This window comes from Falco biarmicus, chromosome 17 (assembly GCF_023638135.1).
Source record: "Falco biarmicus isolate bFalBia1 chromosome 17, bFalBia1.pri, whole genome shotgun sequence".
In the NCBI taxonomy this organism is placed as follows: domain Eukaryota; kingdom Metazoa; phylum Chordata; class Aves; order Falconiformes; family Falconidae; genus Falco; species Falco biarmicus.
In genome coordinates this window covers 6,448,584-6,464,341 of record NC_079304.1, presented here as the reverse complement: position 1 = coordinate 6,464,341, position 15,758 = coordinate 6,448,584, and the positions used below count along the sequence as shown (strand labels likewise).

The following is a 15,758-nucleotide window of genomic DNA, read 5'->3' as shown; positions in this document are numbered from 1 at the left end:
AACTACTTCTGCTTGGGGTAACACAGCACATCTCCCACCAGGCCTCCTTCGCTCTGGCCTGAACTGTTCCGTGATCAATATTTCATGCTACCCTAGCACAAGCTGCCCTCCAGGCATCCAAACTGAAAAGAATAAAACAAAACCTAGCTAGAAATTCACACAGGCATGAACCTTCCTGCACAGCTTTAAAGGATCTCAAACGGGAAAGGTTATTAAATATTTAAGTCAATAGTGCAGCGCCGAAGCTGCACGCAGTTCTGCCACAGAGTCCTCCGAGGCATTGCAGTTTGAATAAATGCTCAAACCTGAAGCAAGCTTTAATTATACTATTCCTGATTGCTTTTGAAGGGGGTCATCTCCTTGCACAGCACAGTTATGATGGAGTGGCTAATATTCACGTGCAGCACCCACCAGGTACTTGCACACACCACTATTTGTGATCTGAGTTTTCCCAATTCAAGTAAATTCAGAACCCATAGAAGGTTTGAGGCAAATGGTTTTAAATCAAAGCCTCCCCATTCTAAGAGATCACATTAGAGAGCATATAAACAGTGAGTAGGAAGAGTTGCTTAATTTACTAAATGCTATTTTCTCTTTTCATGAGTCAGCTGAACAATGTTCATTCTATCACTCTGCTTAATAGAAATACTGCACAAGCCAGGAAAGAGAGAAGGGTCCCACTTGGAGATTAATTAGATTGTACTAACAAGAGCGTGTCCAATAATAAACATAAAAATTATCAGAGAAACAGCAGTTATAAGCAAGTCGCACATGTGAGGCTCATGCACGTACACATGACGTGCCAGATGCAGGGTCCTTGCAGAACTGGTTTGGGTTCCTCCTGCAGCTCGTCCTGCTGCTCAGCAATGGCTGCAGCAACCATCCTGCTGCTGTGCCCACCTTCCTTCGAGGCCAAGCCTGAGATAATGCTGCTGCAGTTCAGCCCAAAAGCCTCAAGAAAGCTCTTTACCATCCTACTCATAAGGAGCTGCTAGGTCCATTTGGTGCCCTTCGCAGTCTCTACTGGCAGCACCCCAGCGTCCTGACAAAGGGAACACCATTACCCCATCCTGGTTGCACTCCACAGAATTTCCTGCCTCTGGCAATAAGCAGGGAAGGAAGATGTTGGGAGAAGAGAGATAGCTTGACATGAACAAAGAGAACTGGTAAAGGTCCTGTATTAGGGAAGCAGAGAATCATCAGAACAAGGCTGCTGCCATTAGAAGAAGACAGGAACCTTCTCTTGTCCTATGAAAATTCAGGGTAAAGTGTTTTTATGCTGAAGATATTCAAAATACAAGTCACTTATTAATGCTCTTCAGTATTTATTGCTGGTAAAGACTGCAAGGACAACCAGAAGCACAGAACAACCTCCAAACATTAAGAAGTTAAATAAGCTAGGACACTTCTCTGTGAGAAGGAAGGACTGAGAGGGGATGTAGCAGACATCCACAGAGTCCTGAGTGAAGCCCTGCCTTGTCAGTATGGGAAGGAGTGGGTATCAGGTGAAGCTGGCAAATGCAAGAACCCAGACATAGCAAGGTCTCTCCATGCAGTGGTTAGTTGAGCTTGCCAAAGGTGGCTACAAAACCTAAAAGCTGGTGGCACATGTCTGAGGACAAGTTCACAGAAGAGAAATCCAGCACCTGTTACTGCATAAGAAAACCTGTGCCCAGCTTACATTATCGCAAGCCCACATGTCTGAAGGGACCAGGAAAGTCTTAAGGAGAGGCATGATTCACACTTGCCCTGCTGCTGTCCTCCCGAGGCACTGTCTTGCAGTCACTCTTGGAGACTTGACCGTGGTCCCGATGGACCTTCAGTCTGATGTAGCACATCTGCTACAGTTTAAAACCCTGATCTATTTAGTGAAGCAGCTAAGAATTAAGCTTCATCTATGTTTTCTGGAGTTGTGACAGCACTGTTCTGTTAACAAGCCTCTCTAGAACAAAGCAGACAGAGGGAAAATGGAGCCATGCAAAGAACTGGAAAACGTTACTTACCTTTGTTTAAAGACCACAAACACCACTTAAACATGCATTTCCATTTCTGCTAGGGAGGACAGTTTTAATCACGGTGGGGAAAAAAAGTAATAACCCATAAATATTTCAGCAATCACAGATCAATCACTACATGCTTATTGCCCAAAAGCCCCACAACCAGTGTGAGTAGCTCACTAGCCAGCCCCATGAAAGAGTGGCAAAGCCCCTCAAAGGGGCTGTGATTTATATTGCAGCATCCTTTTGGGAAAGAAACTACACACAGAAATTGTCTGTGCGTCTCATTATAGGCACAGTTCATGTGATCCTGGTATATTTTACTATCATGTCAAATTAAGACCTTTTCCAAGTTAAGGTTGTTGAATGCTATTTGTGCTTGCCTGCACTTTTATTTACACTACACTAGCAGTATTTTCACACTTCAAACAAGGCTTAAAGACATCTTGAGGTGCAGCAGATCAGTATCTTTTAAAAAAAGAAAAGCTCAGGCACAACAGAAAATAATTTTCTTCCATGAAAACAAGCAAGTATCAGTAGCAATGGTTGCAGAATCTGGTCTTCCCAATTTGTCTGTGATACATGTGAATGAGCATGAAGAAAACCCAACCAAAACTGTGAAAGGCAGAGTTAGAACCTGAAATACTCAGTTTAGAGGATCAGAACCACAAAAAGTTTGCTTAACAAACAAGGGACTGTAGAGATGTTTGCTGAAAGGAGTCCATTTGAGAGGGGGGAAAAAAGCCACACTCGAGACTGGGATTCCCAGAGGGACATGAGGACGCAGCACTCCTCAGTTCCTCTGATTCATTAGGGAAATCAATTTAGATTCTTTTTGAAGTCTTTCCAACATGTTCTGCAAACTGAAATCCAGTAAAGCAAAACCTGAGCAAGGAGGATGAAGTGAGCAGTGGGTACCATTAACACCTAATTGCAGGCTCTGCAGTCATCATTTACAAGAATTCATACGCAGCGCTGCAAAAAGCAGAAGACCACAATGAAGCATTTACAGAATCAGGCAATTACCTGCTCCGCTGCTGTTGCCAGGCACTTTGCTTCTGTCTGGGCTTACTGAAGTCATTTGCACATTCACTAAAGCACAAACATACTCTCTGTGATGCTGACAACAGGCTAGGGGGAGAGTTGGGGTGTATGTGTGTGTTATCGTTTTTCCCCACATGCATGTGAGTTAACAAACCAAGTTTTAAGGTGACTAACAGCCACGAAGCCCAAGGTCTCAATGCTGGGACACCAGAGTCCTGGAACAGGCAGTTGCCCTGCTATCCATGCATTGCTAGACCATATCCTTAAACAGTGGTGCACATACACAGTATCCTCTCTCCTCTGCTCCAGAATAAATGGGTATTTACATTTATTTAGATTTGAGCACGTGCCCACAGCATTTCCTCCAGGAGGAAAAAGATAATAAGCAAGTACCTAGGGGCCCCACTGCACTGCTACTGGAAGGGTAGGATCTAATTCTCTTTTTGCTTTCCCCCACAGGCATGTCCCCAACTCTCCTTTTTACCAGCATGAATGTTCATCTGAGGGAAGGTGAGCTGGTCGTGGAGCTCAACTGGCAGAAAACAGCCTCTTCTCTCTCTTTTTTTTTTTTTTTTTAATGATAGAAGGTGGATTTTTTGTTGCTTTGGTACTTTTTAGGGGTGCATTTGTGGGGTTTTTTTTGGGTTTGAGATGCCTCAATGCATTCACTGGAAGCAGACAAGTGATGTTACCAGCACAAGAGAGACAAGCAGCATGGGAGAAGCAGTCAGATCAGTCCACTAAGAGATCAACTTTGCTGTACTGGTGAGTGGCACTGTCAGCACAGGGGACACATCCAATTCTTCATTTTACTTGGTCCTTCACAGCACCCACATGCTGCTCCTTTGGAAGGAGTTGCAGCATCTCCCTTCACAGCTTTTCCCTGCCAAAGCCTCTCAAGATCAAAGCCTTGGTTCACAGTACAAATCCACATGTAATTATGTATCTACTTCCACTTATATTCAAAACTTCACAAACACATTCCCTCAAGATGGCAAATGCCTTGAGTCAGGATGGCAAACACATTGCAGCACCTTTGATTTGGGTCACTGAACCGAAGCCCTCATCAGATTACTACTGCCCATCCATAATCTGACACGAAAACGCCTTTGTCAGAGTGAAAGCTTCCCTTTGCGGTTAATGCTTCCCACCGCACTGTGCTTCAAGGACTCATGGGGACAGAGAAGAAAGGGAAGGTGAATATGACAAGTCAGCCATGATTCTCTCTTTTGCTCTTCCCTGCAGGGCTGGGGAAATGTTGCCATGGTGATTGCAGCTGCGGGGCTGTGAGCGACAGCTCTCCTGAGAGCAGCCTCTGCAAAGCCCAGCACCCATGGCACACACTGCTCGGCCGTGCCACGAGGACGCGTCAGGACCCACAGTATACACCAGGGCCAGCACTGCCTCCTTCCACAGCACCGATCTCCTGGGCTGAGCGCCTTCTGTGCACAAGGATTTTGTCCGAGGTGGTGCTGGGCTGCAATGCAAGGACAATTCTTGCTTCCTCTGCATTAGGCAGTAAAGATTTAGTGAAGCGATTACCATATGCAGCTGTACTGGTCTGATAAAATTACACTGAAATAGTGCACTAAATTATATTGACAAGATACATCATCTTTGCATACCGCACGTGCTGGCTAGCCGGGCTTTTTTCTTGAACAAAGCACTATTCTGCAAAGCTAATGAACATGTGGGAATGCTTCCAAGGGCAGAAAAAGCGATGCAGTTTTATGGCATCTTTTTTAATTTTATTTTTTATTTTTATTATTAACATTAGAGCTGCTCCATTTGCATTCATGAAGACAATCCTATAGATGGCGTGACTACAGGTATAGTAAATAAACTCAAATGCACCACATAAAAAGCACTGATATTCTCAGCCAGTGCTTCTAAAATGACCATTCGGTTTGACTCTGACAGTGATGTCTCCACTGCCATATGAGTTTTCTAATACCGGACACAGCTCTCGCTTGCTAAATTCTCCTGGAGCCAGCAAGTTGCCACGGTTAAATCACACCACATTTGCTTACTGACTTGGTTTTTTGTCTAAAGTAAAATCACAGCCTGGAATTTCACTAACATTTTATAACAGAAAAAAAAGAAGTGTTGAAGACAAATCTAAAGAAGACATTCAAGAGATGTGAAACAAAAGAAAGATTATCTACTTAAACTGGAAGTCATTTTTAATTCAATTTAACCAAACTCATAAGCAGCAAATTCTTATTGTCATTAAACAAAGGAACCAGCATTATTTTAAGGGTTAAGGGTTACTCGCGCGATGAAGCTTTTAAGATAATTACCAAATCTCTTTTTGAAAGTCTTGTGATTTGTATGACAGCACTAAACTACATAATATATATAATTAGAAATTAGGACATACATTTATAACTACCAGGAAACAGAACCACTAAATGCAGATTCTTCTTTCATTTAAAATCATTCCTGCACAAAGTAAAATGTTATTGGACCCCTGCCTGGGATCAGCTGCTTTTAAGGCTACGCCTTACATTTTCCCTCAGTTTTTATCACACAAGTGCCTATTGTCACAACAACACATTTTATTTCCAGTTGTCTTTTCCTTTTCCTAAATTCAAATTTGAGGAACTCCAAGGCAACAGAAGGCTCCATTATTTTTAACAAATCAAGTTAATCTCTCTCTTTCCTTTTAGATGTAATCACAGTTTGCCTTACACAGCCTTTGATGCTTATAGGCAAAACTAAAATAAGGAAAAAAGGAGCAAGAATTAAATTTTCATACGAGTTTTTAATGGATATTTGAAAGCAAGTTGATAACAGAAATGAAGATACAGGCAAAATTGCCTTGATGTTTTCAGAGCATAGTGAAGGCCTCTTCAGATCCTTACTCTGATTTTATTTGTTACTGTGTTGATTGTTCCTTTTTCAGCACTGCCAGTCTCCAACTGCCCCATCTACTGGCAGCAGAACTGGCTGGTGTCTGAACACAGGCGTGATCCAACACAGAGCTGAGAATGAGATCTAACAGTAAAACAAGAGAAATACAGAAAATGGAAGAAAAATCCAAGCATTTTCCAGATAGATTTAACACTGCACACGGTATGTGATTACATACCTACACACATCAACTCAAGACCTACTCTTTTGCTGATGAGCTGTTCAGTAAGCATTTACTGATTCATCCCTGTTTCTTGCCTTTAGTTTCAAGTTCAAGACTCTAAAGAGCTTCACTCCATCACTTTGCAAGCATTTTAGATCCTGGTGGAAGAACATTCCATAACTCTAAACTGAGACACAGGTGAACCACAGCAGGCTTAAGCTACAGAAAAGGAGCTCTGGCCACCCAGTTTGCTTCGAAGTCTTCAATACCTTGAGTGCTTCAACAGGACCTTGTCTTTTCCCCACACATCTTTTCTTAGGTAAATTAGAATCTCACTAGAGATTTCTCAGAGAAAACTAACAAAAAGATGACTCTACCTGTCCTATTTCAGTACTTCGTGTAGAAGAGAAAGATGCCTTTCAGGCCTCTCCTCCAGGGAGAGGAGAAAATAGAGGAGGGAGCCACAGGACATTGTGAAGCCATAGGACAACATGCACCAGCAATTTCACTTCTGTCACTTTTGCCGATTGTCACAACAAAAGAAACCCCAGAGCCACAGAGTTGATCTGTTCCTCCTAACCAGGAACTTACCTTCTAAAGGCAAAAAATTTTTAGCCCTGCTCTCCTCCCAGGTTGTTGAACCCAGTCCAGATCATAGCCCAGACTACATAATTCTGAAGTTTCCATCTAAAGGAAAGGCCAGCAAACTCACAAAACCTGACATGTTGCTGTTAAAATCATGCCTCACACTGTTCAGTGGGTTTTATCCAAAGGAGGAGCTTCAGTGCTCACCTTGCAGTGAGACATCATCTGTTTCCACAGCACAGACAGGCTGGGTCTTTTAAATTATTCTTCAGTAACTGCACCTTTCAATTTCAAAAAAAGTCACTTCCCAATTTCTCCGACATTTAATATGAAAACTGGGGTCACCTGGGAGCAAGGTGTCCCCCCTGCAGCTTTATTCAACAAGGAACTCATTAGCTTGCCTCATACCACTACGGGAAGAAAGAGAGAATACAGATCAATGACATGACCCAGTGAACTCGTTGAATGCACCAAATAAGACCAACATGCTTAGAAAAGCGGCTGCAGACAGGAGAACTCCTCCCAAGGAACCAGAGTGAGCACAGTGGAAGTGCAACTAATAATCCAGAAAAACTGAACAGAGGTGTGTGAAGGGGGCCCCACAGATTAGCTCCATTTCACTCCAAAAGAATAAGAAAAGAGAATTCACTCCAGGGAAGAGACCTGGAAGATGACAAGTAGTCTAAGAAAGCCACTGTGAAGCTCAGCAGCAGGGCAAACAGAACACTGCTAAAAAACAAAAGGGAAGAAAACACTGAACCACAAAGCTCAGGAAACAGGCAGGTCCTGAATCCTTTAAGCAACTGGAGCTTTGCATTCCCAGAAAAACTAATCACATACATATATATAAAACTTAGAGATTTATTACTAAATATAAACTATGTGATGTGGCACAACAGATACTAACAGAGCTGCAACACTGGACTTGACACTTCCTCCTTCCACACCGGTCAAATCATTTCGCCTCCCAGACAGGGAATCAGATCGAATGCATTGTGCACACAAGAAATGTGAGTGTTTTGCAAAACCATTAAAGCTTGTGGTGGATACTTTTTCCTTCCAGGTCTCACTCTTCACCACAAAATGATTCAGTCCAGCAGGTTTAAAAAGTTTGTGCAAACTTATGTTAACTGCATAGCTGTAGAGCAAGCTTTTCTCTGTGAAGTATTTATACCCATCTGTCAACAGTTTCTATTTCTGATAGGCAAAAAGGGTTTCAGAAGTTCTGTTGTTTCCCAAGTTCCAAGAATGACAAAGAAAATACACATTTTAAGAAATATGTTTCTAAAAAACTTGAGCTAGTCAACAATTCCTGTTAGGCCCAAGTCAGTCCCACAATTTCTGTGGCTGTGAAAGTTCGAAGTTGTTGCTCTTTGCTAGACAGATCACACTCATACAGAACACAGCTACTTTAGCAAGTACTAAAGCATTTTTTCCCCTCCAGTATATGTTGCTTTTGAGGTTACAAAACCAGCTTCTATGTTGTGGTCCCAAAAAAACACCTAAATTATTTAGGAACTAGCCAAGCCACAACAAAAACTCCCATGGCCTAGAAGAGTACCTTCGTATGCCAAGTCTGAGAATGTGTTTGCCCTGAAGTCACAGAATGTAAAATTACTTATCCTAAGGGTAAAACCAGAAAAACCTGGTGCTTAAATCCCACATTCTGAGAGGAAAGAAAGCAAAGTGCATGGGTCCTGTTGCACAGCGCCTTAGGTGTGTGACCCTTCAAAATGCTACGGGCCTTCTATTTTCTGTTCTGAAAACTGCCTTTCGCTCTGTTACCCTTTCACCCAAGCTGCTGGGGCAGTGTTTTCCCTTGTTCCTGTGCTGTAATTCTCCTAGGCTTGCACCTGCAAACCCCAAAATGGCACGTTATAGCAGGTTCTTACAGGAGGTGATTGTCACAGGTGTGCAAATCACTCCTTCCTTCTGTATCCCTTGGCTGTATTTTCTGGTTTACATTAGGGAACTCCATAACATGGATGCTCAAAGCTTAATAAACCAATACGCACAAGCATCTGCCCCCTGTCTTTATATGCTCCAGTCAGCACTAACAGTATCATAAGAAAAAACGATAGGGATTTCACACAGGTCCTGATAACAACTCAGTAATTATTAATGGAATATTATGACAAGGGAGACCACACACTGCACCAGAAAGGACACCATGGGAGGATGCTCACTGGGAATCTTGTCCTTTCCCTTCCTAGCTGGCCTCTGGGGTAAGTTTTCCCTGTCTCTTTTCTCACTCTGTCTTCCCCTCTCACCCCTTTTCCTGCACCCCCAAGAATTTTACCAATAGAGTCGACGTATGCCACCAGCTATGGATCTGCTAATAAACTTTTACGCATGTACTGTCTCAACATCCATTCCTCCATAAAAGCTCCTCAAAGGTTCCAGGTAGCTACTTTCACTGAGTAAAGAGTGTTTTTTAAACAGTAACCAACAATCTTACAGGTCCTACAGCACATCACACCACATTGAGATTTCAGTGCAGCTACAGAGAGCACTACAGAAAGAGCTTTAAAAAAAATTAACCAGTAATCAAACTGCAGTATTCTAGAATTTGTGCAGATCTGTCATTTTTGCAAGTGAGCCTGAAAAGGGAACAAAGGTGTTTTAAGGAACTGGAAGCAAGTTTTTAATGCAGCAAATAAAGCTTTACCTTCTGTAGGAAAAGAACAATCCTCACAAGCATCTTGGCATGCAGTTCCTCCAAGGTGAACAGAGTTCGAGGTGTGCGGATGAAAATCTTGGTCTTGCCATAAGCAACATCGTGCTGAAATCCATGACACTCTATGAGCCTCTTCACAGCATCCTTGTCCGAAGGGAGGTCGTGGTTTGGCCAAGTGAATTCCGAGATCATCTTGTACCTGGAAGTACAAGGTACAATTTACAAGTAAACCTGTCATCTAAGTTCTCAAGAAGGATAGCCTTCAACACATTTTAGAAATAATAATGATCTAAATTCTAATAAAAACTCTTACAAATAGAAGAGCTTCAGGACATCCTCTGTAGGAACTGTGATCCTCAAAATCCACGGAAAATGAATATGAGAGGCATGATTTTGCGAGATGCTCAAAAACAATAATATTGTGAGGAACTCACTTCTTCAACACCGAACTGATGTAACATGACAAACTTCACCACTGTCTTGCTGCAGATTTGGCAGTTCCATTATTCACACTCTCAGGAATAATTTTTAATTTATTTTTTTTTTGGTGAGGAAAAAAAGCTTTGGTTTGGTCACATTCTGCATAAAAAGCCAACTGTAATCAGTTGTTTTGTCAGAAAACCTAGTTTTAAAAATTCTGTGCATAATTTTCTTGTTCATTATTTTGGTAGCCATTTCTAACAAATTCTTTTATTTAGCAAAGTACCAGACAGTTGACTGCCACAGCATGCAAACACCACCACTGTCTGTAATTGTTGTTCAGTCATTCCCTCCTACCCTTACTCTCCTTTGTACACTAAGAAAGAGAATGCAGACTGGAACTAAGACAACTACAAATCAAACACGAAAGTAAATGCATCAGACTGAGCTCTCTGTAAGATTTATCAGCCTTGCAAAGCGCTGATTAGGTGAACAGACGTTTGCAAAAAGCAACAATGAATTTTCTGCATAAGATTTATGGACATAATAAAAAAATGTAATAGACATTTTCACTGCAATAGTACCCGCATTCACGTACTAAATAAAACAAGCATGCAGCAACCTTAACCATTTCTCTCTTTAAAAGCCCACAATCCAATCAAGCATCAATCTCAGTGTTTTACACATTCAGAATTCTCAGCTACTATTAAACGGACGCAGCAATAAACCTTTTTACTGGGGAGTGGGTGCACTGCAGGAGTTACTAAACAGACTAAAATAAGCCTGAATGGAAATACATCACACTGTCACTTTCATTCATCAAATTAGCCTTTCTGAATAAGCTGTTGAAGAGGGGAAAAAATGGAGGTGTGCACTGTGTCTAAGCAGGGAACGCCATCAGTGTAAGGGTTGTGTCTAAGCAGGGAACGCCATCAGTGTAAGGGTTACAGCACGCAGACTAGAGATCTTACTGATAAATAAAACAGGCAAATAAAAAAGCCTCTTCAGACTCACAAAAGAAGATTTTGCATTTATACTTGGCCAGCAAAAGCATTGCTTCTCTCAAATACATGTACACACAGGACATAAATATTTTATACTGGCTTCTCTTTCCTATTCTTATCCGGAAAATGTTCCTGCAATAATTAATTCACTGGGAAAAATCTTCCACCTCGAGACATTTAGATTAAGGAAAAAAAGAACCAAAAACCAAAAAGACAAGCAGAGTGGCAATGCAAACCCATGCATTATTAAACAGGCCTGCTCTGTTGATGGGGCCAGAAAAAAAAAAAATGGCAAGATGTTAGGGAACTGAAAACCTGCCCCAAAGTATTGTTAAATTCTCTTCTTCCTTTACAACAAAACCAGGGCTATGGTATTTAAAGACATTCTGAGGCAAATGGACCACCTCCCTCCTAGCCCACAGGTGGTGGGACTGGTGGTGGAGTATCACAGCAGTCCTCTCATTCCTTTTGTTCCTTCCATGGCACGTGTGGTGCAATGCCACGAACTCCTTCCCCACAGCAGAGAGCAGAACCTGAATGCCACAGCAAGTCAAAATCCCAGCCTCACTGCTAATTACAGTGAGCCAGCACCCAAAAGAAATCTGCTCACTGACACCACAACCCTTCCCCTCTCCTGCCTAGAGATCCTGACAGTTTTCAAGGTCACTTATACATTAAACATCCAGTTCTACACCACTTTTGTTTCTCCTTCTTCTCTGTACTTAGATACAGAAACACCCAGCATGCGAGAGGCTGCTACTTGAGTTTACAATTGCCAGTATAGCTCTCCTAAGAACCAAGATTTTTGCAAGCCACCAAATTATGAAGCTTTAATGAAAAATATCAGGTCTGCACATGACGCCATTCTTCCCTTACCACTGTATGGTTCACAGATATCCCAGTATCATTTACGTGCTATGTTTAACATTGCCTGGAAATAAGCACATGGATGTCTTCATGGCGCAAGTGTTGGATTACACTCACACGCAGCCATGCCTGCAGATGCCTCACAGGCGCCGTTCTTCCCCCTGCCCTGCACACATACCCCTTTCTGAAATCTAATCAGCTTCTTTTGTTTTGATATATAAATTACTATTAAAAAAAAAAGTACCACATCTATTTAAGATACATGGTACTGACATGCATTTCACACAACTGGAAGCTGTAGTTACCAATTGAACATGCAACATCTCTTGGCCCAACAAAAAAAAATTTTTAGATCTTACTTTCTACCAATGGGTAAGGGCAGACTGGTTTGCACAGAGCTCAAATAAAAGTTGTCTTCATTTCAAGGAAAGCTTAAAAAGGACATTTATTAATGGTCTTAACTGTGCTTCACTTCGTCTCCTACATGTAGGTATGAGATATCAACTACCTTACAGTACTTTAGGGCTAAATAGCAAAAGTCTTTTCCCACAGAAAGGAAAGTTATTTTTTAATATGTTTTTATATACACACATATATAAAAAATAGGCATACATGCACTTATAAATAGATTTATAAATATATATAAATACATAAATATCTATATGTATCTCTTATCTATATATATCTTGATATCTCTCTCCTGTTCCCTGTAAGAGGAATCAGCAAAACAAAACAAAGGTATCTATTTTGGGCTCAGAAAATCGTAAAGATTCAGGGGCCTGTAAGAGATTTAAACATCTGTTGGTGGGACTGGCTTTCTGTAACATCTTTTGCAAATGTAAGCAAGCAGATGACCAAGTTACATCCCAAAATCACCCCTCACTGAGTTTCTCTAGACCTGTCTTAAAAGATGCCCTGCATTGCATTGCAAGAGTCCAGAGCTGAAGGGCCTGGAGTCTCCTCCACATTCCCAGTCTCCCAGTAAGCCTGTTAATTATAAAGGAACAGAAATCCCTGGTGATCCCTATTCAAAAAACACTCAAAAAATGTGCAGCTTGTACCACAAATCATACCCTCCAGCCCCTCTAAGAGGGAATGTCTCACCAAAAGACAAGGAACAAAGAGTTCTGGAAAAAATAAAAACATTATCCAGGCCAAAAGATATGTTTTTCCTTAAATGTAGGAAAGTCAGTGGAGACCGGACTCAAAGCAGTACTGGGATATGCAAACACAATGTCTGATACCTTACACCATAGATGTTTAATCCTACTCCAGGGTCCGGCAGAACAAATGTTACAATAGCCTGAAAGCTGTACCAGTTGCCATGTGCTAATTTGGTTTACTGGCTGTAATCACCACTTCTAGTCTTAAGCTTACAGGAGCTCATCAAACATTTATTAAAAACAAAGCAGCTGTTTATATTAATAGTAATTACACAAATCTTAAGAGTAAATTGTAATTAATTCCACATGTGAGGGCAAAAGCATGCTCTAACCACCGCATAATGTTTAAGAAAACCGATACACGGCACTGTAGGCTGTATTTAGTAAGCCTGACCCTTTCGTTCCACTTCAGGTACCACAAAATATCCAGGCAAATCTCTACTGTGAACAGCAAAAGATCTTTCAACAGCATTGACAGTCCACCTGCTTGAATAGTTTAATTTTTTTCTACCCTCAAGGCCTTTTTCCCACCTGATTCAATAAGAAAAGTAAAAATCAATTCGCTATTTCATCAGCAAGAGGTTGAATTCTTAGTACCCATGCTAATTTACTGGAGCCGTAAGACAAATTTCAATCTAAAACATATCATTTGTCACCAGTTTGGTAGGAATTAAAAGGGCAAGAAGTATCAAAAACATTTTAATGCGGTCATGTTACTATCCCTTTTTCAGACTTCCAGTTTTCAAGTCCAGAGGTTTCCTCCTGCACATGCATAACGACACTGTGCACCATCAAGCACTTCCCAAGATACACAATGTCTGTCTGTCTCTCTCACTGCAACAATTACACAATGTTCAGAGACAAAACAGAAGTTAATTAGCTCTGGTTTTAGGGTTATGCTCTGGGGAAGAACCTCATTACACATTCCTGCTGCAGAGAGTAATACAGCAAGTGAATTTTAGGAGAAAAGTTGAGCCTGAGTGCTACATATGTACTTCTAAACATATCTGTCACCACAAAATGAGAGCAACCACGGTCCCTGTTAGACTCATGTTTTATCATAACCAACAGCAGTTCTTGAACCAAACATGCCACCACCCATATGCTCAAGAGTGAGGATCACAAGCCCAGAGGACTTAACTCTTCACTCAAGGGGAGAAAGCCAAATCATACTCCTTGTTCCAACGCCTGAGTTGTCCTGCAAGGGGCTGAGCTGAGTCACTTGGCAGCACTCTTCTTACCTGTGAAGAAACTTCTCGTATGTTTGGCGGTAGGCAAAGCCTGCTCGGCGGACTCTCACGTTCTCCAAAAGGCCAAGATATTCCACCTGATGCCTGCAGCGCTCCTCATCAAAAAGCTGTGGTGACTTCTTGTCATTGGGCTTAATGCAACGGACGTAATAGGGCTCCTATGGGGACAAATCAGAGTTTCATCAGAAAAATGCCTATGCAGACACAACTGTTGCCTCATTAAAACACTGAGGTGTCAATCCACCCCAGTCATCTGAATGAGGTTTGGTTGCTCAACAGGAATTACACGGTTAGAACAGAACGACAAGCGTTCCTCCCAGTTGCACACAGTGAAGACACCTGTTACAGGATCCACATGTTACTCATTCGAGATTGATTGACCTTTCCTATATATCAGAACCAGGTCCACATCCTCCTCCTCTACAGACTTCGATGGTAAAAAAACCAGCCTTTATAAAACATAGAAAAACCAATGTAATTCACTGCCCTGTTGTCAGATATGGCTTTTCCAATTATCAACGTCTAAAAGCACCATGGATTACTCAACAATTTTTAAACCATGCTGAATAAAGCCCTCTACAGCCCACAAAAGCATGCTCATGTGATGGAAATCACTGGACACAATCCTGTGCAGGGCAAAACCCAGCTACCTTCCAGCCCGCACCTTCCGCAGGACAAACAAAAACCACCAGCAGGCGAGTTCCTCCTTCTGCACCACCTTGGACTCGCAGACAGCAGGGAACATTGAACAGGGACTGGTGGCTTTACCTCACCCAGCACAACGCGGGTGGTTCTGCCCAGTCCGTGCCGACCCTGGACATTCAAGTGAGTCCCAAAGGGTTGCACACCTTTCACTGCCAACAGCCTGCACCCACGAGACAAACCCATCTGCAGTCCTGCTAGACTGTTTTGATGTTTACTTTTATTTTTATGAGATTAAAGGCAACTTTCATTCAGGCCAACATGGTCTATAACTAGCACCAGCTTGTAAGGGGTAGCTATAAGTCTTTTAAACTTACGCACTTCCTTTCACTGGGTTTTAGAGTCTGTTCACTTCTTTCTCTTCATTGTTAGCCCTTACTCTCCCCCTTGTAATTTTACTGAGGGGGCAGGAAGCAATTAATAAATGTCATAAAGGCCCACCTTAGTTTTTCAAGGTAAAATTGTATTATTATAACATTAATCTGTACTATTTTTTAAGTAGCCCTTGCAAAAGGAGTGCTGTACTCTGCAGGCTGGCAGAGCCTACTGCTCATCACATCTCATCACCAGCCAAGGAGAGAATTCAAAACAAGATCCCAGGCAGCTGGTCACAGTATGTCCAGACATTGGTTTCAGAGGACATGTCAAAGATGCACTTCAACTGGAGCATCGCAAAAATCCCTTTACAGCAATCTAACATTATCATAAAGGGAGATAAGCAGCCTGTCTGAAATCTTAGCATTAGAAGATGTCGCTTTCCATAATTACAACTGATAATTAAGAGTGAAAATTCAGCAATTTTCCCCTGGACTAGATCAAACAGGTGGCTGTGAAACCATCCGTAAAACTACTCTAAGTAACCAGAGGCCCTTTCTCCAAAGGAAAACCCCAAGGGTTCTCCAAAGGAGTCTGTTCTGTTCCAGTACTACTGGACGTTTTCAGCAGTGATTTGAATGAAGGAGCACAATGTGGG

General features: G+C 41.9%; 1 protein-coding gene across 4 annotated transcripts in view; it reads right to left on the bottom strand.

The window, feature by feature from the left end:
- MYO1D (myosin ID) overlaps nucleotides 1–15,758 on the bottom strand; it is a 163,228-nt gene that overhangs the window by 82,491 nt on the left and 64,979 nt on the right. For all 4 annotated transcript variants that reach the window (XM_056362172.1, XM_056362173.1, XM_056362174.1 and 1 more), the window contains exons 15-16: nucleotides 14,075–14,241; nucleotides 9,371–9,578 (exon numbers count right to left, since the gene is read on the bottom strand). In XM_056362172.1, coding sequence (XP_056218147.1) covers nucleotides 9,371–9,578; nucleotides 14,075–14,241 — 375 coding nt within the window. The remainder of the gene's footprint in view (nucleotides 1–9,370; nucleotides 9,579–14,074; nucleotides 14,242–15,758) is intronic.